Source organism: Ictalurus punctatus, chromosome 24 (assembly GCF_001660625.3).
Source record: "Ictalurus punctatus breed USDA103 chromosome 24, Coco_2.0, whole genome shotgun sequence".
Classification (NCBI taxonomy): domain Eukaryota; kingdom Metazoa; phylum Chordata; class Actinopteri; order Siluriformes; family Ictaluridae; genus Ictalurus; species Ictalurus punctatus.
The window spans coordinates 10,038,441-10,064,230 of record NC_030439.2 but is presented as its reverse complement, the minus strand read 5'-3'; the positions used below and the strand labels follow the sequence as shown (position 1 = coordinate 10,064,230).

The following is a 25,790-nucleotide window of genomic DNA, read 5'->3' as shown; positions in this document are numbered from 1 at the left end:
AAACCGCTTTTCAGTTGTATGCACACTAAAATCACTACTGAATGAGAACATAAAATCCATATTGTGTCTTTCTTTCATTATATGTATGTCATATAAACATTATTATTAATTACATAGTAGTGAATTGTTAATACATATATTATAGTGACTTTTTTTTAAAAAAAAAAAAAAACATTTTAACCCCTTAAACTACAGATACAACTGTATACAATTATTTATTAGAAAGTATATTATTTAGTGAAAAGTGGGATTCATTCAAAAACTATAGAGAAAATAATAGGAAAGGTATGTAGTTACGACAGTGAGTCGGGACCCGATGACATGTCCAGGGAGTTTAATTTAACAAAATTTCACATTTTATGACGTTTTATAAAGTGTACAGTAAACATTAAACTAATTTAAAAGCATACACTGCAGGCATGTGATGGTGATGGAAGATCACTGTTTTTTTGGACCCTGGCTGATGTCAAGCCTCTTCTTTGTAGCCTACCAGTTGAGAACTCACATCCCAAAGTTTGACTGCAGCAAGGTCATCTTTAGCCTCTAGTGGTGGCTCCTTCAGCTGACAATCACTGATATAAACAATAATCGTATCATAATTGTGCCAAATTCCCTTTTTTACTTTTATTTAATCTCATTTGTACACACATGTTCTTATCATTTTAATTATTATTAACCATTAATTCTTATAGCAAATTTTGCCTTCTGCAATATGCAGATGTCAAATTCTGTAATATAGTAAAACTATACTATAAACTACTGATATGATTTGATATAATGCAAAGTGTTTTGTTATACAGCTCTCTAAATATATAGCAATGGAATAAGATCATAATGCAACTCATTCATATACTTGGCTTTATATACATTTTAAATAACACATTATCATACATTAGGTAATGCAGGACATTATCATAAATTCACCTAAAGTAGCAACCACTGTAGTTTTCCAGTCCCTCAGCAACAGCGCAGTAGATAGAGGTCTGAGCTCCCTGCTTAGGGGTCTTCATCAGGAGGAGGGCTGGAATGATTAAAAGGGTGCTGAGAACAGGGTGGCGCGTCTGTACATACCGGCCCAATTCAGTGTGGATCACTCCGGGGTGCAGTGCATACACTGTTACTCCGGAACCTGATCAAGACAAAAACAAGCCAAGCTAACCATATACACATATAGAATTAATGAGTCAATATTTGAATATGTTGCTGATATCTAGACATATTTAAAATTTATATAAAATATGCAGGGGTCAGTGTGTTTAAACCTTTGGTCCGACGTGCTAGCTCTCTGGTGAAGAGCATGTTTGCAAGTTTACTCTGCCTGTAGCTAATCAAGGAGTCATATGGTGTTTTGGTGAAGTTGAGATCATTAAAGTGGATCTTTCCTGGAGGATAAACAACTGAAATTAATTATTTAAACCTGCAGAATTTTTAGAAATAGAGGGTTGTTACATTTTTATGACAAGCAAAATAAATTTCCATAAACTACACAGGTGTATTGTAAGAGATATAATTTATTTAAAAACGAGTAGAAAAGTAATTGCAGGCTCAGTGTAACAGATAGGGCCTACCCCCTTTATGAGCAATGCTGGACACGTTGACTACACGGCTGGGGGCAGATGTCTTCAGCATGTCCAGGAGCAAAACAGTCAAGAGGAAATGGCCCAAATGATTGACAGCAAACTGAGTTTCATACCCATCCACTGTTAGACTGTGGGGACACATCATCACTCCTAACAGAGAACAATAACAGTGTGTGTGTGTGTGTGTGTGTGTGTGTGTGTGTGTGTGTGTGTGTGTGTGTGTGTGTGTGTGTCCTGTTACCAAATTTAGTGCATCACTATTTCATTATTCACTCATATATATTTGTATTCAATCAATCTTAATAACTACTAGAAATGACCCATTCTTATAATATATAAGGATTTTTTCTAAATCCACGTAAAATGTTAAATCCGTGTATAACGTTGTTAATAAAATAACAGGAATATTTAGACACTTAAATTCTCACCTCACTTGGTTCAGTAACAACCATGAATTATTCAATATTACAGTGAAATTAATAAGAAATGTATGAAGTTACAAGAGGGAGGAATACAAGCGTGGACCTGCTAGTGTTTGAGTTTAAGGCGTTAATGAAAACCCTTCTGAAACATTTGCTCTTGTATATTGCACACATTAAAAAATTTCCTTTGTATTAATAATGATGATACAAACATATTTTACTATATAATACTTGAATGGTCTCACCAGCATTGTTAATTAGTATGTCTAATCGGTCTTCTGTGGCGATGTATTCCTGTGCAAACTGTCGTACTGAGAAGAAGGAGGCCAAATCCAAATGCCGTACCACCACATTACCATTTCCTGTGGAGCAGCGTATCTCTTCTGCAGCCTTCTCTGCTCTTGAGAGGTCTCGACAAGCCATCACAACACGTGCTCCTAAAAGGTATCAGAGACCCAAGTGACTATTTCTCTCTCATATATACTGTAGCTCCTAACTACCATAAGGAAAAAAATAATAATGATTGCATGGTTGTAAAGGTGGTTACTAGATATGTTTTTACCTCTCTTAGCCATATCATGCGCTGTCTCTTTTCCAATGCCAGTGTTGGCACCAGTGATGACAACAGTCCTGCCATCTAATCGCACACAACTGTAGCAAACTCCACCTGCAATCCACTTTCTCAACACAGCCAGACCTGTATTTCATATAACATGATCACACATTCACTCAAGTCTGACGTAACGTGGTAGTTACTGCTTGCATACAATAAATCTTCGACATAGTACCATTACTTATACTGAGTAGAACGGTTAATTGAATTACAGTAGAACTCAATGAATAATTCCTTGCACACTGAGTCACAAGGTCCATATGGAGCTATTTTTCTGGAGCTGCTTCACCAGATTAGCTCTAATAATCTCTTGAAAGTGGAAGATTTACCTTGAGAATTGAATAAACCCTTACAGTCAACAGTATTTAAATAATTTAATAGAACCTAAATTGTTTATGGTGATCCTTTGTATGTCTCTTCCAGTGTGCTGGAGATTCAACACAACAAACTATAGCATGAGGTGACACGAGAATAAACATATAACTTACTAATAACTGTAGCTGCAGTTATTACCCCATATTTAGCCAGATGATTCAATGTCATTTCCTCCCACAGATGAGAAACAGCGATATATAGATTCATGTCATATGCAAAATGGAGAGCTCAGTTTTGCCAGCCAACAGAAAGTTAACTTCCAAACACTTGTCTGCTCATTAAATGTGCCTTGCAAATTGTATTATTACAACCTTGCACAGAGTGTAAATACGACTAAGCACCTCCCACGTGGGCAGGGTTAAGGTTTTATAAGCAGATTAGACTGAGATCATGTTAGGCGATATGGCTCAGGGTCATGCAAGAAAAGCAGTGGTGAAGAGCAAAAATACTGATGAAATTGGTGGATAATATATAATCAGGTCCTGTTAAGGCAAATGGACTGCATACATACTAGCAAAAACACACTTTATTAGGTATACATACTTTGTATCTAAACCGATTGGTCATTTTATCAGGTGCACTTTCCCATTCAGGCTCACACTGTATTTATACAAGTAATATCTAATATTACCTTTAATATTACTAAATGAATGTCTGATTATTGATGTTCTTTTTGTGGTTCCAGTCTAATGATGGACAGTGTAGAGGGTTACTGCTAGATTGTTTGTAGTTTGTTGTTTGCCAAACAGGCTACAGTTAGTAACTGTATACCTACAAATTAGTAAAAGAACTAATAAGTCTAGGTACAAATTAGGTATACCTAATAAATGGGGTATTAAGCATAGATCAATGAGTATACACTCACTAACCAATTTATTAGGAATGCCTGTACATCTGCTCATTCATGCAATTATCCAATCAGCCAATCATGTGGTACCAGTGCAATGCATAAAATCAAGCAGATACAGGTCAAGAGTTAGGCGGTTGAAAACAAAAAAATTAAATTAAATTGATTTTTTTTAAATAGCTGACTATTCAGAGTTTGGTGAGTTAGTGGCCACTGTAGCCTCAACTTCCTGTTTATTGACTAACAAGATAGAAATCCGATGTGGTCTTCTGCTGTTGTAGCCCATCCCAGTCAAGGTTTGTGATGCGCATTCTGGGGTGCTTTTCTGCTCACCGTGTTTGCAAAGAGTAGTTATTTTAATTACCATAGCCTTCCTGTCAGCTCAAACCATTCTGTCCATTCTCCTTTGACCTCTCTTAACAGCAAGTTTTGCCCCCAATACTGGCGCTCAGAATATGTTATAGTTTTTTTTTTTTTTCCCCCACAGCATTCTGTTTAAACTGTACAGATTATTGTGCATGAAATCCCAGGAGTTTCTGAAATACTAACACCAGCCTGTAGGGCACCAACAACCACACCACAATCAAAGGTGGTCCTCATAAAGTGGTCACTGAGTGTTATTCTGTCATTTAGACTATCCATTCATTTTCAGGAACTGCTTTATCCTGGTTGGGTTTGTGGTGGATCAAGATTTCAAGTTTAATGTTATGTTAAGTTTAATGTTAATGTTTCAAGATCAAGTTTAATGTTATGGCTGATCAGTGTATGGCAAATCCTGCATATTGGTCCAGCATTTCAGACCTGTACCAGCCTCAAAATTCAATAACTATCACTTTGGTACATACTTATAATCTATAGCATTCAACCAAAGGGGAAAAACAGGACCCTTGGTATCAATAAAGATCAATCGGTATTACTGTAGTTTGTTCCAGGTACTAGTTACTGGTAAGAACATGGTGTTGACCTAGCCCTTACAGCAATGACACCTAGCAGAATAGGCTATGCAGTGTTTTGAGTTGTTATTGAGTACAGAAATGTTTTAAAACATCAAAATGTTTGTCGTTGTCAATTCTAGAGCAAATTTAGCTGTTCACACGAATTTACAAATTCATACAGAAAAATTATTTAGATTATATGCTTGTAAGTGTGCAAATGTCACGGTGCTGATATAGTTATCGTCTGTGTCATACAAATATAGTTGTTAGCACCATAACTAGCTAGCTGTTCGATCAGCTGAGCTGAATTTTCTGTGTAACATACAGTTGCAATCAAAACTATTCAACCCCTATTGCAAATCAGGTTTATTGTCAAATTGTATAGACTTTCAGCTGTTTGAAATGAGCAAGTCAAACAAAAGCAATTGAGATAGTTCAATACAACGAATGCTTCAAATGGTTTCCCCAGATTCAACTGAACATGTAACTTATAATGACTTCTCCAGTTTCAAAATTATTCAACACCTTCATGGCAAGCATCTTCAGTACATAGTAGTGCACCCTTTTGCTGTTATGACCGACTGCAAATGAGATGCATAGCCAGGCACCAGCTTCTGGCAGCATTCCTGATGAATCTTAGCTCATTCGTCATGAGCAATGGCCTCCAGTTCAGTAATATTCTTGGGTTTGCGTGCTGCAACCGCCTTCTTCAAATCCCACCAGAAATTTTCTATGGGGTTCAAGTCAGGTGACTGTGATGGCCCTGTAGAGTCTTCCAGGATTTTTTCTGCAACCAAGCCTTGGTGGAATTAGAGGTATGCTTGGGGTCATTGTCCTGTTGGAAGGTCCAATGACGCCCAAGCTTCATCTACCTCACAGATGGCATGATATTTTCTCCTAGGATTTCCTGATACTTCAATTAATCCATCTTGCCTTCCACACGCTGCAGGTTTCCAGTGCCACAGGATGCAAAGCAGCCCCAGAGCATCACCGAGCCACCACCATGCTTGAGTGTGGACAGTGTTCTTTCTTCATTCTTCTTCCTCCAGACATACCGCTGATCCATCGTGCCGAAAAGTTCCAATTTTGCTTCATTGCTCCACAGAACCGAATCCCTAAACATCTGTGGCTTATTTATATGATTTTGAGACTAAATTTATTGTGCTTTTGGCTAAGTAGTGGTGTAGGTCTTGGAGTTCTGGCATGGAAACCTTAGTATGCACTTTACTGTGCTCACTGAAACCTCAGTGCCTATTGCCACCAAGTTTCGCTGTAGGTCTTCTGCAGTCACTCGAGGGTTTTTCACAACCTGCCTTCTCAGAAATCTGGTTGCAGACATTGATAGCTTCCTTTTTCTGCCCAGTCCAGGTATTTCATGAATTTTCTTCCCATAGCCAGTTCAGGTATTTCATGTGTTCCTGTTCAAGAACACTTGGTGCAACAAGTGAAGCCCTTGCTTAGTTCCATCAGGTGTGCTTGAGACAATATTTGTGCTATTGTCAGTGATTCTATTCAGGGGGTTGAATAATTTTGAAACTGGATAAATCATTATAAGTTGCATTTTCAGTTGAATTTGGGGAAACCACTTGAAGCATTCGTTGCGTTTAACTATTTCAGTTGTTTTTGTTTGATTTGTTCATTGCAAACAGCTGAAAATCTGTAAATTTTGACAATAAACCTGATTTGCAATGGGGGTTGAATAATTTTGATTGCAACTGTAGATAGCTATAGCTCCCATATAGTTACATATTACTGACTAAACACACAATTTCTCATTTTTCTGTAATCATTGATGTTTTCTTGGGAGCAAGCAGACTGGAAATGAGCTATAAAAGAACTAATATATTCAGAAAATAAATCAAGTAACCAATGCAGTCAATTATACAGTAATTATCACTGTAAAAACGTATTTATTAAATAAATATGGAACTCCTGACGTTATGCATTTTATTCTGGGGATAGTAGAAACAATATACACCTCACATTTAGGATTATGTATGCTGAGTATCTACTTTTTCAGCTGCAAACTGATTATTAAAGGAAAAGGACTTTCTTGGAAGAAGACAACTGAAATAAACATGGCTAGCTAAACTAGCCATCGACAGACATGAGAAGAAGTGTAGACAACACCCTGTATCAAACAGGAGCATAGTAATATAAATAAATAAATAATAAAAAATTTACTAAAATCCTAAAAATGGATGATAGACACGGAGTTATTCTGGGAATATTAGTCACTCATTAGAATGAAGATAGGACAAGTTAGTTTTGAGCTGCCAATTTGAAATATAAATTCAAATATAAATAATATATAAATATGAAAGGCTAGCCGGCTATATGTTAGCTGAACTGGATTAGCTGTGTTACGTCACCATAGCGACCAAATTTAAAAGGAACGGCATGAATCTTGTAAATACTTATAAATATAAATATGTAGTACGTTTCACAAAGCACACTTCGAGTTCATGTTTTTTAAACCTCGAACTAATAGCAACGTCACTCAAGTAAAATGTTTATAATGATGACTTTACTTGGTTAAAGCATATCTACTGTTAGCCGCCTAAGCTATCCACTCTACTAGCTAGTTCCTGCTTAGCATGCTACAGCTAGTAGCAGCAAACTCCAAAACTAAACAACACATAACCTGTAGCAGCAGTAACGAGACAAAAAACTTATTAAGTACATATACATATACATGCAGTCTAATTTGACATGGATATTACAATGCTGGTAATTATATTTATGTTGCTGATATTATTTAGCTCTTTGTATGGTTAGCCTGAGGTGTCAAATGTACTTTAATAAATGTATTGATATTCAGGACTACAGCAGTTGCAAATCTGCGCTGCATATCAAAACGCTGCATCTATATTCTTAGGAAAAGCGCAGCGTGTTAAATGAGTTGCAAGAATATACACATATACTATGATTATTTGATCATTTTTATTTCATAAATTGTACTAGGAACGATTATCCCGCCCAAGCCCAAAGATCGCAGCCAATCAGCGTGCCAGTGAGAGTTTGGGGAAGTGACGTCACACCCTGTTCAACCTACCAGTGCGCGCGAGCTGGGGGAGTCAAAACGTTCGCACAGCTCAGATCATTGTTTTTCTCTCTGATGGCAAAGCCCGCGAACTAACAAACTGTCCGGAGAAAACTGATGCCCTTCATCTGTTTGCAAGCTCTATAAAAAGTGTATGAGGTAAGATATTAATCGCTTGTCTCGTTCACAGCGGCGAGTCGCGCGCGTTTGTTTGTAAGTTGTTAAACTCGTGTACCCAGAGCAGCAGTAGGCTAATGCTACACAGTGCGGCTAACACAGCTGGAGGAGGACCCGAGCAGGAGGAATACACATGCAGTTAGCCGCTGTGGCTAATGTTAGCCTCGGACACTGGGGGGAAAGTGAGGAAGCGCAGATCGGGATCCCGTGTGTGTCACAGCGGCCGTAAAAACTCAGATTTATCAAATAATTCTGCTGAGAAACAGAAACTAAAATCAACATGACGATCCATCGCACTTTATACCGTTTATACCAGTGCACGTGCGCTCGTCCTGACTAAAAATAAAGCCAAAGTTTATATAATATGTAAAGGTGAATATATTTTATAATATTACTATATAAATAAATAAATAAATAGAACTGTTACTTCATTATTTTAAGTTAACACGAACAGTCGTTTTATATTGAACGTTTGTGTATATATATATATATATATATATATATATATATATATATAAATTTGTTTCTGCAAATTAACATAAACTGCTAATGTTTTGAACGTTAGTTATAAACAAAATTAGATAATAAAATAAATCAAACACCACAGCAGTACGCACAATAATAAACAGTTAAAATACATGAAATATAGAGCATGTCATGTATTTAAACAAGCCTAATTTAAGTTTAACATCATATTTAGTTTAATTAATTGAATCACAATTATAAGTGTAAAATTTTTTTATTCCGCTCTAGTAAGGTTTGAGTGATGCACTGTATGGAGAAAAGTTTCTGGACACTTGACCATCACGTCTATATGTAAGCTTCCCCCAAACTATTGACACGTAGTTGGAATCACCCATTTGCATAGGATGTCTTTGCATACCGTAGCATTAAGATTTCGCTTCACTGGAACTAAGAGGTCCAAATCTGTTCCAGCATGACAACGCCCCTGTAAAAGCTAGCTCCATGAAGATACAGTTTGAGAAGGTTGAAGTGGAACAACTCGAGTGTCCCTGACCTCAACTCCACTGAACACTTTTGGGATGAACTGAAACGCTGACTGAGCACCAGCCTGCCTCGCCCAACACCAGTGCCTGATATCATTAATGCTCTTGTGGCTGAATGAGCACAAACCCCCACATCCATGCTCCAACATCTAGTGTGTGATAGTCAGGTGTCCACCAACTTTTGGCCATATAGTGTATGTCAGCAAATGACACCGTTGAGAACTTATGACTAGTGAATTGATCTATGTAAAGGCACAGTTAAATTAAAGGCCTTGGATACAAAGGTCTAAATAAGCACCTAAGATCACTGAATTTTGTAAACAGTTATCTTTTAAAGTCCCCATGATATTTAAATTTTGAATTTGAATCAATGAATTTTGTGACTTTTAATATGAAGATGTTAGCTTTAAGGTTATCTATAAGCTAGTGTGCACCAAAACTGTGACAAAAGTTCACTTTTAGAAGATATATGAATTAATAATATACACTCTCTCTACCACTGATACGGATCAACCATTTTGATGACATCATTCTGCACTTCAGCTTCTCATCAGATTTTCTGTCCAATCGAACACTCTCTAGAATCTGAAGTGTCCCGCCCCCGACACTATAATTTGAACACAGGTTTTATTCCGTTTTCCAGCTGTACGTTGGTTAAGAAGGAAACGTCTTTATTGCTCTGGCTCGTGTCACTGTCAACTGTCAAGTGTGGCTTAGGTAAGCTTACCGGGCTGAGGTAAGCTAAACGCTATTAGCTATTTAAAAGGGGGAGGGGCCACTCGATATGTCCTGCCCTGACATCCTGTTTCAGTGTAAATTACGTCAACACATCGAATAACGCTGCGTGTTTCAAGACACTTCACGGGAACTTTAATGATTGTCCATTAGTGATTAGTTTATGGCTATAAATAAGACATTTGAAGTTATGTTTTGTTTCAGACTGGTGTTTTACATTAGTACTGTTGACTAACGCTGTGGATTCTAAACAGATGAAACATTTATTTTGAATGTGATGCAGGGAAAATAAGCACATGCCTCTTGGTTATTTGTATTTAAATGTTGTCATCGACTACTTTTTAAACAAGTAATGTCATAGGTTTGCTGACCAGACTAGAGAGGGTAAATAAAATAAATATCTATGACAGTCTGTGAAAACTCCCCTTTATGACCACACATCTCTAGCCCTCTAGCGAGTCTCTGGTCCAATTAGCTGCGTTCAGCCCAATAATTTACATAAATGCATGTGTACAAGTACAATCTGCGTGTGTGGTTTTTTTTTTAGACTGTTTGTGTTTCGTCTCTTATAAATATCTTAAAATGTCTTATAGTTTTTATGGACCATGTCGGAGTCAGAATTTTACATGCAGTGTGAGGAGGAGGAACTTGCGCCATGTCAAAGTATCACGGATGAGACAAATCAGACTGACGACATAAATCTTGGTAAGCAACAGTAATAAAACTTGAAATGACCTAATTTTTATCTATAGGTGGAGAATTGATATTAGAATACTGATTTAAGGTGTGCGGTCAAGACTTTATGAAAATGTTTAAACAAGTACTCCGTGGACTTTTAAATAAACACGTATGCTGATTTTAATATTAAGTTATATAAATAAACAGTTTATGTTTTTAATGTGAAAATCTTTCCAGTACACAATGGACATGCAGCAGCTTCACCAGAACCCTCTGCGTCTTCTGCTCCCTCTGTCCAGGCTCCAGCCATCAAGACAGCACTTTTGCCAATTGTTCCTGGTAAGTTTCCATAGAAAGTACTATAATGCATCTACACATTATATATGTACTACAAAAATTTATGATACACATTGTTTCTAGAGATATAGAACATTTATGACAAACAAGTCATAAACTTCACTCAAAGTAAAATATTGCTGAACTTTACTACAAAAATATACTACATAAATGTACTGACTATACCATGAAAATATACTGTACTTTTTAAAATTAAATAAATATATAAAAATGAAAGTAAATAAAAGATATACTTCCAAGCTGAACCAAAAAGTAACACTCCAAATAAAAATAGAGACCTCCAAATTGAATTTAAAAAAACACTTCCAATAACACAACAAAATTTGTTAGTGATAGTTTATATTTTGCCTCTAGAGGCCACTCTCGTACTGTATAATAACTAGAAGAACTAAGGGTGTGGATTTTTGCTGATAACCGATTTTCCAGCAATTGGTTATCGGTGCCGATTTAATCAGCTAAACCGATCAATCGGTTGACCTCTAACTACTCACTCCGGTCATGTAGCACCAGAGGAAGATGATGCATAGTAATCAGTATTTCCAGAGACCGCAAGATGCACTTTGCAGCAGTATTATGCTGCAGTGAGGACAAGGCTCTGTAAGCACCTGCTGCATATACTCAGGTTCCAAACAATTTGGGCTTTTATCGAATCATCCAACACCACAAGTCGTGGCAGATCCTGCATTAAAATACATGAGAGCGATTTAAAAAATTCACACAAATTATTGGATTATATCTTCCAACTATACATATACTCGCGTACAATTAAAATGTAATTCCCATTAAAACTACTATCGTAATTATAATATATTTAAAAAGCCACAGACACATTTTACACTAAATTTGGGAGTTAGATGGTCGTATTGTTTGAAACTAAAATACCAGTTTTTTTTCATTTTACATTCACACTATTTGCTGAAAAAACAACTTTGGGATTTGCAGAAGGTTTTCTTATGCAGACCACATTTTCAATTTTCCCAGAATTGGATTATTCAGTCATATTTCTGTTACTGTGAGTAGCAGAAAACCTAACTTTAAACATGAAGTTCTCAAGTGTTTGATAACCTTACAAAACATGGCACTTTTACCACTTAAATCCAAAATGGCAGAATTTGTATTGGTATTAGCATATGTACATACATATGTACATACATAGTAGTAATGATTGTTTGTATCAACCCACAATTTAATGCTTATTGGTGACAAAAATAGTGTCTTTTTTTGTGTAGGAACAAATTCTACAATTACAGTACATTACTTGGGTATAGTTTTATTCAGTGTTTTATTCAGCTCACTTACATTTTATGCTGTTCTAAATATTTTGTTTGTGTGAAATCACACTTTTAGGAGCACAGCAAGTTACATTTGCGATGTATGTAAATGTCAAAAGGCCGTTTGTTTAAATAAAGTTTAAATGTTGTTGATCTCTTTTAGGTTCTGTTATACCAAGAGCATTACTGGCTGGTGTTCTTCAGCATTTTCAGATTGCTGCAGGTGGTGTCAAGGGGCAGCCCATCTACATCGCTCCAAAGGTTTGCTGCACTTTTCTTTTGTTGTTTCTTTTTGCCTCCTCGGGCATGTTTTTTTCTATATAAGAAAGAGCACATTTTATTTAGACAATAATCCCAAAACATGACTATACAGTATATGCCACCTTCAAGTGCTCATCAGCATCTCGTTATTTCTGTTTGCCATATCATTATGGTAAATGGAGGGTGTTAATGAAATATAAATTAGGGGTGCTACTTGTGATGTGTTTTCCCTTGTAAGAATTTGCTCAGTTCAGAGTAATTTAAAATTATATTTCTATTTAAGATTGTATTTCTTGTTTATTTTGTCCTTTGCCATGTGTGTTTCTAGCCATCTGCAGGCACCCAACCGACCATTGCAACCCCAGTCGGTTACATCCTGCCTACAGGCCAAGCTGTCACTTTTCTGGCTCCTAGTAAGGCTTAAAGTGCTCTTTTGTTTCTGTCAATAACTGTATAATAATATGGAGGGATGAGAAAGTGAAGCCAAAATGGCTCTGAGGCCTCTAGTGGCTGCAGGACCATTTTAACTCCACCTATTCACCTATGCAAGTGAATGGAAAACGAAAAGATTATTTACAGATTATTTTTGGGAATAGTGTTCTATCATTTTTACAAGTTATGTGGATCTTCATATCTCCCGGAATGTTTTTCTTTATGATAAATTAGGATAATTTTAGGATTTGGTGATTTAAATAAAAGGCGATTGACAGTTTTGGACAGTTGAGCCCCATGACCACACACACGCTTTTCATACAGTTCTGTAGCAAAGCAGCATCTTGTTCTGCTGTAAACTGTTGTAACAGACTGTCGGAGCGACATTTTTTTTTCTAGTGTGTTATTGATGTCTAAGCTGGCTTGTTGATATTATAACTAGCAAACCAACATGAGTGAACGAAGTTCTGGCATAAAGCGAGGCAGCTTGGTTACTGTATGCCCTCAGCAAGCCCTCAAAGTACTTTGGTATTGTTAGCCAATCACTGCTTTTTAAACAAACTCCACCAAGAGAACAAGTGGAGAATAAAAGAGCACACCTCCATTCAGATTGGTCATTTGCTTCAGGTGTCAGAGCTAGATGAGAATTATGGATAGCAGCATTTTTCCCTTCAATCACGTGTGTCGAACATGAGTACAGCTAAAAGGTCTCATTTACCAACAAACATTGCGAAAGACCGTGCAAAACAATTTAATGCACTTGCAATTTTGCCAATTCAAGCAGTTTTCTGCAAAAAAAACTGCAAGTATTCTCTTTATTGCCTCTGATGTCACATGCTTTTTTTACATACTGAATTAATTGTCTTTCCCAGCTCAGGCAGGCTCCTTGATTTCCCCTCAGCTTGCGTCTTCATCAAGCACACCACAACCAACAGCTATTAAGATCCCAGTCACTATCATTCACACCCCATCTACAGTACAAACCGGCACTACAGTAACCTCCAGTAGGATGCCTGCTGTGGGCACCTCACCCTCCAGCAGTCTTCCTCAAACCTCTCCAGCTGTCTCAGGTATCATCTATCATTTACTTAGAATGTAGTAGCTAGTGGTTTATCGTATTTTTATACACAAATTTCCACAAGGGTTTTGTTTGGCTCAGTAATTCTGATTTGTAGATAAATAGGTGTAAGGGTAAATAGGGGCAAAGGAAATTTGTACAAATTTAATCTTGTCCAAAATGTTCTTTTAAAGCAACAGTATGTAGGATCATTTTGGTGTGTGTGTTTGTGTCACAGCTTTTAGATTCGTCCATGATGCAATGCACTCTTCCCCAAGTAGTTTATAATAACATTTTTCTACCAAAGCACGTGAAATTCTAAAATCTTGCAGCTTTAAGTTTTTGGATACTTTATTATTATGACCCTCACTTGAATATGATGAGTCTTTTTTTGCTGCTATCATGGTCAACAATTGACAGACATTTGTTGCACTAGTTTTTCCACTCAACACTGTTCTGTTCTCCTGTTTCGTCGAAGTTACGTCGCGTCTTGTGTATTTATTGTATTGTTACCACACTTGTATCTTCAGAACTGCCGTCAACATCATCTTCAGCATCATCTCCTCCTCCTCCTGCTGCTGCTGCTGCTGATGATGATCATGAAGTGCAGAACCTGTTAACACAGCCTGCAAATAATGTCCTAGCTGTGGGTTACACCAAAACGCCCTCTCAGGTCCCAACTCAGGTCTCCTCTGTAAAGACTCGAGCGCGAGCCCAGAGATCTGCTGCTTCTGCTACTGTTTCCTCCAAAGGTCAGCTACTAATTAGTGTGTGTGTGGAGCACACAACACAGCCACTAATGCCTTTCTCTTTCTTTTTTTATGTTTCTCATTTATTTATGCATGCTTGTACCTTGCTAACAAGAGATGAACTTGAATGGAAGATTTCGAAAGATTTAACTTTGATCTCCATTAATGGATGTATGGTTTTTAGGTGTTTTACTGATTTGCCTCATTCAAATATTTATTAATACGAGGGTGTGCTTTATGTTTTGCAGTATTTCAGAATGTTTTCAAGGCCCCACAGTTCTGTTCTCACTGTAATGTGGCCTACAAAGTTGTTCATGAGCTTCGTGGCTACATGTGTGTAAGTTTCATCTCTTTCATCACACACAAGAAACACACTGTATTTGTTAACACTCACATTAGTGTATTTGTTTTATTAACCTATCAGTGAGTGTAGGTTATATCAGATAAATCGTTTGAGGCACTAATAGTCAATCGCTGAAATTACTATTCGTTATACTTATTATACTTTGTTTCCACATGAAGTCAGTGAGAACATTTCAAAAAGAAAAGGCACATCTCGCAATATTTTGTTATTACATTTACTCTCATGCAAATGGTTTGAGATGATGCTCAGGGTCAAAAAGAAGGATAATACTTGACCACTTCTCATCGCACCACCAGGGCTGTGCCATATCGTATCGTCCCTGATATACCGATAAAATTCCTCCCGATGATCAGAATTTGTCATCCCGCGACGTTGATGATATAGATGGTGACGTGTTTACATGCTGCAGCGTGGGCATCTCACACGTAGAACGAGAACAAGCTTCTAACCTTGGACAAGGAAGAAGAATTAATCCTCAAAAAAGGAGCATCCTCTGTAAAACGGAAGTGGTTCGGATACAGAAGATCAGATGTGAATCAAAACTTGTAAAGTGTGTCAAAAGCTCATATCAACAAAGGGTGGAAAAACATCAAATTTATTCCATCATGCCAAACAAAAACACAGACTAGAATATGATTAGAGTCAGAATTTGCACGACGAGAAAGTGTCAACAAGTAATGTAAAGCAAACTCCTTTAATTCAGAAGAGTGTGGCCAGAAAGATAGTGTTGAATGTTACGAATTTCACATCGTCGTTTATGTCACTACCGCAAAAATTCCCATGAAGTATCGTGATATAGCTATAAGTCGCCCGTCACCCAGGCTGCATGTTAAGACAAGGTGTGAATAGAACCTTACTCCAGAAGTGACTACACATGAAGCACAACAGCATCATGATCTATTTTATTTATAGAACCTGTGCTCTCACATGGAGCTTTGAAATTATGTTTCATCCACAGGTTTAGTAAATAGAACCTATATAAAAATATGTGCTGACCTTAAGATTAATATAAACATGTATTATGACTAAATCCAATGAGATTTTCAGTCTATCACAGTTAGAACCAACAATAATTGACATTGTTATAGTAGCACCACAGGCTGAAATCTTTTGCTGATATTTAGTACAGGTTTGCTGTGCTGTTCATTGCACCACCTCGAGTGTGTTGTTCAAAAATACATGTGAAAAGATTTGTATAGCAGTAAAACCCAATTGGGAGCAGGATTTGGATAGGTACTTGTGACCACTATACCAGCAGCTTATTGAATCACTTGTCAGCTGAGCTATGAAGAAGATAAAACTAGGCTTGTACTTTATTCATTCTGGGTGTCCAGGCTAGTTATTTGTCTGACACTGACTTCTGTACTTAAAAGTGGAGATGAAATGCCAGTGTACTGACAGACTGAGATAACATCTGTAATCTGTGGGAAATCAGAGCATGTCAGATCAGTCACTGCACACACTTGTTGAAGCTCTTATTTGATGATTAGTGCTATGTTTCATTGTTATCCTCTTATTTAATGTGCTTGCTCCTAAGCAGCAGAATGTATAAACTGTAGCCTTTCACTGACCGCAAAGTCCAAGCAAGTTACAAGTAATTAGTGGATGTGATTATTTAAACCAAAGAAAGTTAAAATTAATATTCCTGGTAAGTGGTCAGACTTTAATTTTTAATCACTGTTTTGTTTCAGCACTGTAATCCAGAGCTCATAAACAGAGTCCATGCATTGACCAGCAAACGCAAAAGAAGGGCCAAGCGTAGCTGTGACCCAATGCAGTCCATGCCCCATATGCATGTTAGCACTATTTCCCCCACTTCCTCCTCAACCTCTACGAGCAGCAGACATCCAGCAGCCTCTCCTTCTCCTCTTCCTCCTGCTCCTTGCCTGAAACACATCACCACATCTGAGATCCCGGAGGGAGTGCACAGCCCTGGCACTGGCGACTATGACGCGCAAGGCAAGCTTATCATGCTAGTGGAAGACTTCTACTACGGGAAGGACCCTGGAAATCCTGTCCTGATAGAGAATAACCAGGTGCCCATTGTGATGAAATGCCATCTCTGTGACAAGAAGCTGAAGAACAACATCAAGTAAGATGCTTTGCTGGGATTTGGTTAGGAGAGCATTTTAAAAAGGATATTTTTGCATTTGGTCTGTAGCGTGTATGGTCCCTAGTGCAGCAGACTACTACATGTAAGGAATAAAAAAATAACAGGACGTTCTTTAGGAAAACAATCAATGATTGGGTAGTGTGATGCAGGCCAATGCGATGTGAAGTTTTTAAGTGACATCACATCCGGAAGTGTTTTATTGAACATTAACACAATTTACTGCTGGAACTATTCTCAGAGCTGTGCTGTTAAATTTAATCAACGCCTTCTGACCAATCAGATTCAAGATATCACAGCATCACTGTGGTATAATGCATAATAGGAAAGTTTATTAGATGTGTTTATTACCTCCCTGCAGGCTGATGAACCACATGAAGCACCATATGGAAATGGCGCAGCAGAGGGGTGAGGAGAAATCCCACACTATGTGCCAGCACTGCTTCCGCACCTTTGGCACACCCTTCTCCCTGCAGTGCCACCTCGAGACCGTCCACAGCCAAGTAGAGTCCGCATGTGAGTCCCGTTTCAGTTGATACAGAGAAGTTTGGACCTGACACGAAGAGTACTAAAAAGTTATCATTCGTCTTTCTACAGCACTCTGCAAGATCTGTGAGTTGTCATATGACAACACTCCCATTTTCCTGCATCATATGAAAAACTTTCACAAGCCAGGTGAAATGCCCTACATGTGTCAGGTAACCCTCATCTGTCTAAAGATTTCCTAAGACCCCTTGTACTCAAATGAATACTGTTCTCTCTACGTTCACGTGGGCTCTGAAATTGAATGTTGAGTAATTAAATTTTTTTAGGTTTGCAATTTCCGCTCATCTTTCTACAATGACGTTTTAATTCACTTCCGTGAGCTCCACAAGGACACCGCCAATCTTCTATGCCCGTACTGCCTCAAAGTGTTCAAGTCTTGCAACAGCTATCAGCTCCACTACAACAAGCACCAGGTAAGCAATATTGGAGAGAACTAGAGAAGCTAGAAGAATTGTTTGATTTTATTACTTGTCTACAATATCTTCTTGCCTCACATAATGACCTGTCGTGATTCTGATATAATTGTTATATCTTATCTATTACATATTAATTAGATTCAAATGAAATCAATAAATAGCAGATGCTTCTATAAATTCAACATGGTGCTGTTTTACAGTGGAATTGAAATGGAAATTTTAATTTTTTAACCCCTTTTTGCTTTTGAATATTAAAAATGAATAAAAATGCAAAAATGTTACTTCTGGTTTAAAAACATACAAAAGCAATAAAAACCCCAAAATATTTCAGTTGAGAAAAGCCTGTTGTTTTCAATAGAAACAGACGTGCTGTTAGATTTGGTCAGGAGAACGCAGTAGAGCCAGTCACTGTTATAATTATGAATAATTACAGTTCACATGTCATGGCTTGCTCCGTCACTGTGTCAGTGTAGCTGCATTAGTAGCTTGTATGGGAAGTGAGCGTTTGCCGTTGCCAGGTTGTCGCTTGTTAGTGTACACATGGGGTAAATTGCATGTCTATTGAACTGAAGCTGGTGTCTAATTTATCGCTGTTTCTGTGTCCAGAAAAAGTCAGTGTTGCATTGCGATAAGTGCCGGCTTCAGTTTCTTTACACAAAGGACAAGGTAGAGCACAAGCTTTTATTTCACCAGACCCATCTCAAGCCTGTGCAGCTGCTGGGGCTTAAGCCTGGTACTAAGGTAAGCAGAAGTGATGCACATTCTAACCAGAATGCCTTTCGTCTTTTATTGTAGTCCTCCTGCTTGATACCTTGAATTTTTTAGTTTAGAGTATATATCACGTCAATAAAGAGCTGCTGTTTGTGTTGAAGCTGATAAATTTTTATACCAGTTGTTTATCTGCCTTTCAGATAACCATCCGGGCTTATTCCATGACTAAGGTAAACGACAACACTAACTTCATTAAACCTAGTACGAACAGTGAAAGCTCTTCTGCGTCCTCAGTTCCTGCACCTCAGAGTGCTGTCCAGAGAATCACGCCTACAAAAAGGAAACCTGTCGAGAGCATGTTGGAAATCATGACCAAGTTTCAGAGACAGTGGTGAGTGAAAGTAATGACTTATCTTTTGTGCATCAAGGGTTACTAAATCACCATAAACGTAAGTCAGTGTTTTGGCTTTACTAATTATATTACAGTAGAAAGGTTTAAAATGCAGTATTTTGGAGCCTTTGATGTTTTTTTTTTTAAATAGTATAAGTAGGACACTCCGTGAGCACTTTATTAAGTACATTCTTAGCAAAGCAGTAACACTGACATGATGGTGGCATGTTCGTGGGAGGTTCGTGGTTGTTGCAGTGATCTGAGTGGATCAGGTGCAGCAGTGTTAATGTGATTTTTGAACACCTTTATGTCACTGCTGAGTTCACCAATGAAAAATATCCAAACAGTAGTAGGCTATGGTCAGAACACTGGAACAGATTAGAGTCTAGAGGACAAACTGTAAACCTACAAGGTAAAACCAGTAGGGTGTGTGTGTGTGTGTGTCAGTAAGTGTTTGCAGTATTTAAAACCCCCAACATCGCAGCTACACATGATAGACTCCTAGCAGCACAGTGCCGACTAAGATCCCGCTGCAGTGTCAGTGCCACTGATGTTCTGAGTATGAGCATTGCCAACAACCCAAATAATATCTCACTCAGAGATTGAGAGATAACAAGGGGCTGACAAATTGTACATAGTAACAGGTGGGCAAAAATCAGTATTTGTGTACCTACAGGTATGGACAAATCAAAAACTTATTATCCCATCAGGTTAGTGAAAGCTCTAGAGCCTGCCCAGTGTCATATTTTATTTGCCTGGAAACTTACAGGCTAATGTAATTTAACCCTGAAATATGACTAGCTAATATCTCCTGGGAAAGAAAGATTCTATGTAGTGATAGTTTTCATCCTCGCCTGAGAATGCCTTTGATGGTGCAGCTTTATTTTAGTAACATGTTTTGCATTATTAGTTGTCTGACAGCTTGATACTGCACTGTTGTATATTTTACTCAGGTTTATCACAATTCCCACATCTCTCTCTTTATGTTGTTGGGGAGAAAAAATGGGTCATCATCTTTAAAAGTTAATTTATTCACCTAATAAAATAGTTCTTACTGTGGCTGTGTGTAGTGCAGCAGTGTGTCGCTCCACTATAAACCATATGAAGCAACTGGAATTTAAATAAACATCAAGTAAAATTGCTTTGTGAAATTGCCTGGTCACTAGACTTAAGAAAGGGGTATCCACCTTCTCAAAAGCCTACAAGCCATCTACTAAAACCATTTGTCTGCCAGGACACACCGGGATGGTGACTTGTTCACCCTTGACCTAGAAGCAACACTGTATGATAGATAAACCTGATAATGTGGCCACTGAAATGTTGTCTTGGGGAATATTTAAGCTGAAAGCACAAGTTTTACAAAAACACTGTGATCTTAACACAACCTCCTTCTTCTGTTTACAGCGAAACTTCAAGACGTTGGTTCTGTATTGAATGTAACTTTGAGATTCCAGATTTTTCCACTCACTTTCCCACGTTTGTGCACTGCTCCTTGTGCCGTTATAGCACCTGCTGCTCCAGAGCGTATGCTAACCACATGATCAGGTGTGTGTGTGTGTGTGTGTGTGTGTGTGTGTGAATAGGCGAATAATTAGTGAGCATGTTGGACACCATAAGCAAGAATTTCTGAATAGCAGTTATATCATAATAAATGGATCACTAGTCGTTGCTGCAAAGGTTTCACTAATCTTTAATGTTTCTGTTTGCAGTAATCATGTTTCTCGCAAAACCACTACTAAATACCTGAACTTATACAGGCCCTGTCCAAAGTAAGTGTCCTGATTTTTAGTCTCTGGTTTACTGGTAGAAATGAGGTAGAAGTGGTTGACGATCTAATGATTATGGTTTTCTGGCAGGCTGGGTAACCTAAGCTGCAATACCTGTGGCTATTCCACTGAGATTGGAGATCTGATGGCCACACATCTGGCTAAGAATCCAAGCCACGCCTTCAGCCACTGCAAATTCAATGGTGAGAGTGTTCGACGTATGCACCTTAATCAGAATAAAGTAGATTGAGAAGCAAATCCGAATAAAATTTCTATCCGACCAAATGAAGTGGATAATCCATTAAATGGAAGAATCTTTTAAATAGATGAATAATTGTCATGTAAATATTTGAATCCAGTTACTTTCACAACCGGTGTCTTTATGGATGTTCTGTGCAAGTGTGTTTGCATCTGACAAAATGTAAGTCTTGTTAAATGCAAGTGATGTAATTGAATATAAGCTTTCACAAACGTCACAGTAACACACATTTGGTTTGTATTAGATGTAACATACACGTAGATTCAGAAAACAGATTATCTGAATGCTGAGCTTCAGGCACATATACTGCAAACAGTAACTTGAGCTCTTCAGTAGAAAGGCATTCAAACTGACAAAAATCTTTGCATGTAAATGATGACATATCAGTGATTTTTGCTATTCTCCCTTTTTCCAGAGGGATTTTCTCATGGCTATAAAAGGTAATTTGATTTCTCTTTGTATTTCTACAATCAGTGGTGCACTTGAAAAATAATTAAGAATAATATGATGTAATAGAATACAGCATGCGTATTGATCTATTTCTTGTTTATCTTTCTTGAATACTACCCATCCACTTTGAATTGGATTTGTGTTTTTGCTGCAACAGTGGTGAAATTGGTGAATTAAGCAGAATAGAAACAGCCGAGTGTCGAAGCAGCTGAGACCCGTGATCTCTGATGTGCTGCACATCACATAACACAATAAACTGCAAAGGATTTACAGCATTAAAGCGAAAAAGTGGCAGCAAAGGAATGACTTGTATGATGAAGTGTGAGAGCCTTTCAGCTTTTTGTGGGACGTTGGATTTATAAGGTCCTATATGAGAATTATGTGATTTAAGGTATGGTGCCATAACATTTAGTGAGGTCAGAAATAAAAGTCTTTTTAGATGCATATTGATTATTGATTATCTCTTTAAAAGATTCTACATGGATGCATAGCTCTCAATCAGATTTTTTCAGTGAAATTTCACAAAACAGTTTAAATACATTGAGAAGCATTATATATATATATATATATATATATACACACACACACACACACACACACACACAAATATATATATATATATATATATATATATATATATATATATATATATATATATATATATATATATATATATATATATATATATATATACATATATATATATATATATATATATTATATATATATATATATATATATATATATATATATATATATGTATATATATATATATAATATAGTTTGTAGTATTTTTATCCAAAATACATTTTTGTACACATGTCGATACTAGTTTGGTGGCAAAACATAAAGGCTCAGAGCTGCACTTTTTGTTTCGAAAGCAATCGTGTGGGCATGCCATTGTTGAAAACCCAGGCTTTTGCTCAGTTTTGCACATGCTGGAGCCAAGATACATCACTGTACTTTGTGCTTTAAACCAGTGGTTTTCAAAGTGGGGGCTGCCAGGGGGCCTCAACATTTTGGTGTGAAAAATAAATAAATACATGATTTTTTTCTTTCTCACTGATAGAAAACCACACACACACACACACACACACAATCAATTCCTAATGTAATGTAAAGATGTAAGATGTAATTATTAATAAAAAAAGGGGGATATATTCAGAAGTCTGTATTTTTAATGTGTTTTAAAGACATCTTGCAAAAGGGGGGACTCCGTCAAATGTTAATGCCATTTGGGGGCCTTGCCCTGGAAAAGTTTGGGAACCCCTGCTTTAAACAGTGGTCACATAGTAACAAAAAAATTTACTCGTATATATAATCACATCATAGCACCCCAAATTGAAATTGCACCGAATTGTGGGGGGTTCCTCATAGTTCCTCACCCCTATCTTTGCACCCTCAATAAGGTCAACGCAGCAGAAAGCTTTATAATTTGTCAGTGGCATTTCAAAAGAAGGTTGTAAGTGTTCTTTGATATGTGCAGGTGTACTATGATCGGCTCTGTTACAATGATTGGTCTTAAAACAGTAAGCAGTGTGTACCCATGTATAGCAGTGTTGTGTTGTGATTTTTTTTGTGTCTTGTTAACCTTGGGTTGTTTGTATTGTAGATTTTTCTTCATACCAAGTGGCGTGGTTTGGAAAGGCCAGGTGCTCAACTCTGGGATTATCATACAGAAGCAAGAAATGCAAATCGATCAGAATTCACTTCCACAAGCCACTAATCCTGTGCCCCTTCCAAACCATTGCATAAACCTCCCTGATAGCTCTGCACACACCCCGTCTATTCCTGCTGAAGTACAGCCTGTAGTTGAAAGCACTGTGCCTGATGAGAATTGTGGGACACAGCCAAAGGATTTAACGCCACAGAAAATGGCGCTTTCCAGTGAAGTCCATGCTGAAGATGGAACTAAAGCCGGAGGATCTCTTACTGTAGCACAGCTGAAGATTGTACTCTACGCTCTGTGCTTTGGCATTCCTCAAGCAGCCAGCCAGTTTGATAGTCAGCCTGAGGAAGTCCAATCCTTGATACAAAAGCGTCAGCTTCAGCTTGGGCCTCCAAAGAGCAGAGAACGGTTAATTCCTCGAGCAAGTGATAGGTTAGCCGAGTGGGTATTGTGCCAACGTGAGCAGCAGCTTCCTGTAGACGAAACCAATCTTTTTTCCAAAGCCGCACAGCTCATGAGTGCTGATGGTGGGCCAGGCATCTCTTATGGTTGGGCTGTGGACTTCCTGATAAACCATGATTTATCTCTGCAATCTCTGGCCACATCCCACCGACTGCTACCCCATAAAGTTCAGGAACGTCTGCACACTTTTACTTCTGTTATAAATAAGCAGATCACCTCACACTGCTTGGATCTGCCAGCCATTGCTGCTATGGATGAACTTTCCATTTTTATAGACATGGAGCAGCTGGATCCTGCCTCAGCTGACTCCTCTTCCATGATGTCCGCTTTTAAGTTGGTTGGCGAAAAGGATCCGCTTCTAGATGTTGTACTCGCCTCTCTAGCTGACGGCACTATCTTGCCTACCGTAGTGTTTTTTAGAGGAGAGCCTCTAAGCCCAGATGCACCAACCTTGCCAGACATCATCATGGAGGCCAAGCCAGAGGGCTTTTCTGATGAAGAAAGACTCCAGCTATGGTTTGATAAAGTGTGGAGTCGGCATGTGAAGCCAAACTCTGGAAGCAAGGGACTGCTGGTTATGGACCCATATCGGGGTCACCTAAGCCACAAGTTCCTAGCATTGCTCAACACTACAAACACTTTGCCAAGTATCCTCCCTTACGCATGCTCCTGTCGTCTGCAGCCTCTAGAGGCCTGTGTCGGTCTGGTGCTACGAGAGTTCCTGCAAGTCCGATGGAGCCAGCATGTGACTGATGCTCCACAAGAACTGATTGGTGCTGTGCCTGCTGACCTAGCCCTTTTGTTCTCAGCCTGGCTCCTTGAAATGCTGGATGTCCTAGCAGAAAGGCCAGAATTTCTTCAGCGCTCTTTTGAGCTGTTGAACTCTAATTCAAAGCTGGCACCAGGAGGATTTTCTGAGTTGGTGCAGAATCTGACTGAAGCCCTCGTGGTGAACACAATTCAGGAACATGAATCTAATGAACCAGAGGCTGAACACAAAGGCAACACGTCATCTGTTGTTTCTCCGAGCTTGTTGCCTTCACCATCCAATCCCCAAGCTCTGAAAAAAATCTTCGAGAAAGATAGTGATCTCGACTCTTTCCATGGATTTGAAGATACAGAAATGACAAACTTGTGATTTTCTTAAAAGTAAAATCGACTAGATGTCGATGCTCCAGGTTGTTTTTATGCAGAGCTTTTCTCGATACAATGTTCTCTGACGGACAGTTTTGCTTTTGAATAGGAAAAGAACATTTGCTCAGTAGTTTATTGATCATGTCCTAATATTTCTTGACTGTTCTGTTCATTTTACATACACTGCCTAGCCTCATTCTGTCAGATTCTTTCAGTCACCAGTGATGAAATAGAATTTATTGGATTAAGAGTGTGTCATGTGTCGGTCCTTGAAGGTGCATTGTTTAAATTTTTTTTTTCATTATTTCTGCCCTTCCTTATACAATCCCATGTTTGTAATAATTTCCCAAAGTTAGCAGAACCAGCAAAGGTCTTCTCAAACACTGCTGCAACAAGAAACAAGTTCTGCAGTGATAAATGTAGGTTTGCGATACTAATATTGCTTGCGGTACTTGTTTCGATCATTTACGCAATGTACAAAAGTCCTAAGAACATCTTGGCACACCTTTAAAATGTGTCTCCAAAAAACCCTACTGTAGCCATGTATAGATGAATATAATTATGTCTGCTTTGACTGCTGAACTGTTTTATAGTCCAGCCAAAGTGTTACTGTTCACTTATTTCTTTGAGTACTATTACTGCTGTGAAGCGTGCACATTGCAAATGAGCAAAAAAAGTCCTCCATGTACAAGTGTTACAGATTATCTACTGTATTTAGGGCTGCTTGTTCATAATTAAAGGGCTGACCTTTGATATTACATAAACCTCATTTTATCCCTAAAACTTTTTTTTTTCTAGACTTTTTCTAAAAGGGACATTTTATTTTGTAATCAATAAATGCATTGTTAATGTTTGTTTGCATTGGTTATTTTTGTTCTTCTCTTGATACTCTTAATGGCAACTTTTCTATGGACTGGATGTGTCTGCAATATAATGCTATAGAACAAACAATCTAAGGGTGTATTTTGCAGTT

At 37.9% G+C, this 25,790-nt stretch overlaps 2 protein-coding genes across 3 annotated transcripts; one reads left to right on the top strand and one right to left on the bottom strand.

Annotated features, from left to right (window-relative positions):
* Window positions 1-189: 189 nt before the first annotated feature.
* zgc:153441 (retinol-DH_like_SDR_c domain-containing protein) lies at window positions 190-7,955 on the bottom strand. Of its 2 annotated transcripts, none has more exons than XM_047150653.2 (7): window positions 7,828-7,955; window positions 2,565-2,699; window positions 2,248-2,439; window positions 1,569-1,730; window positions 1,263-1,382; window positions 925-1,129; window positions 190-572 (listed from the first exon to the last, which is right to left on the bottom strand). In XM_047150653.2, the coding sequence occupies exons 2-7, from the start codon at window positions 2,575-2,577 to the stop codon at window positions 467-469; spliced, it is 798 nt and encodes a 265-aa protein (XP_047006609.1). In that variant the 5' UTR covers window positions 2,578-2,699; window positions 7,828-7,955; the 3' UTR covers window positions 190-466. The 2 variants fall into 2 exon arrangements, with proteins under 2 accessions (XP_047006609.1, XP_017309982.1); XM_017454493.3 differs by lacking the exon at window positions 7,828-7,955 and adding an exon at window positions 3,104-3,271.
* pogza (pogo transposable element derived with ZNF domain a) lies at window positions 7,837-25,671 on the top strand. The gene is made up of 19 exons (XM_047150651.2): window positions 7,837-7,974; window positions 10,328-10,439; window positions 10,650-10,751; window positions 12,204-12,301; window positions 12,630-12,714; window positions 13,606-13,803; window positions 14,321-14,542; window positions 14,788-14,876; window positions 16,595-16,995; window positions 17,375-17,529; window positions 17,611-17,711; window positions 17,826-17,972; window positions 18,582-18,716; window positions 18,887-19,077; window positions 20,482-20,622; window positions 20,787-20,846; window positions 20,934-21,046; window positions 21,518-21,542; window positions 23,165-25,671. The coding sequence occupies exons 2-19, from the start codon at window positions 10,340-10,342 to the stop codon at window positions 24,819-24,821; spliced, it is 4,020 nt and encodes a 1,339-aa protein (XP_047006607.1). The 5' UTR covers window positions 7,837-7,974; window positions 10,328-10,339; the 3' UTR covers window positions 24,822-25,671.
* The last annotated feature ends 119 nt before the right edge of the window (window positions 25,672-25,790 follow it).

Bases quoted from the DNA above. Each gene is read 5' to 3' on its own strand.
- zgc:153441 (XM_017454493.3), bottom strand. From the start codon at position 3,197: ATGAATCTATATATCGCTGTTTCTCATCTGTGGGAGGAAATGACATTG. The intron at 1,383-1,568 runs GTAGGCCCTATC...TTTATCCTCCAG, and splicing joins CAGCATTGCTCATAAAGGGG to GAAAGATCCACTTTAATGAT. The intron at 1,130-1,262 runs GTTTAAACACAC...TGTCTTGATCAG, and splicing joins GCTAGCACGTCGGACCAAAG to GTTCCGGAGTAACAGTGTAT.
- pogza (XM_047150651.2), top strand. From the start codon at position 10,340: ATGTCGGAGTCAGAATTTTACATGCAGTGTGAGGAGGAGGAACTTGCG. The intron at 17,530-17,610 runs GTGAGTCCCGTT...GTCTTTCTACAG, and splicing joins CAGCCAAGTAGAGTCCGCAT to CACTCTGCAAGATCTGTGAG. The intron at 17,712-17,825 runs GTAACCCTCATC...AAATTTTTTTAG, and splicing joins AAATGCCCTACATGTGTCAG to GTTTGCAATTTCCGCTCATC.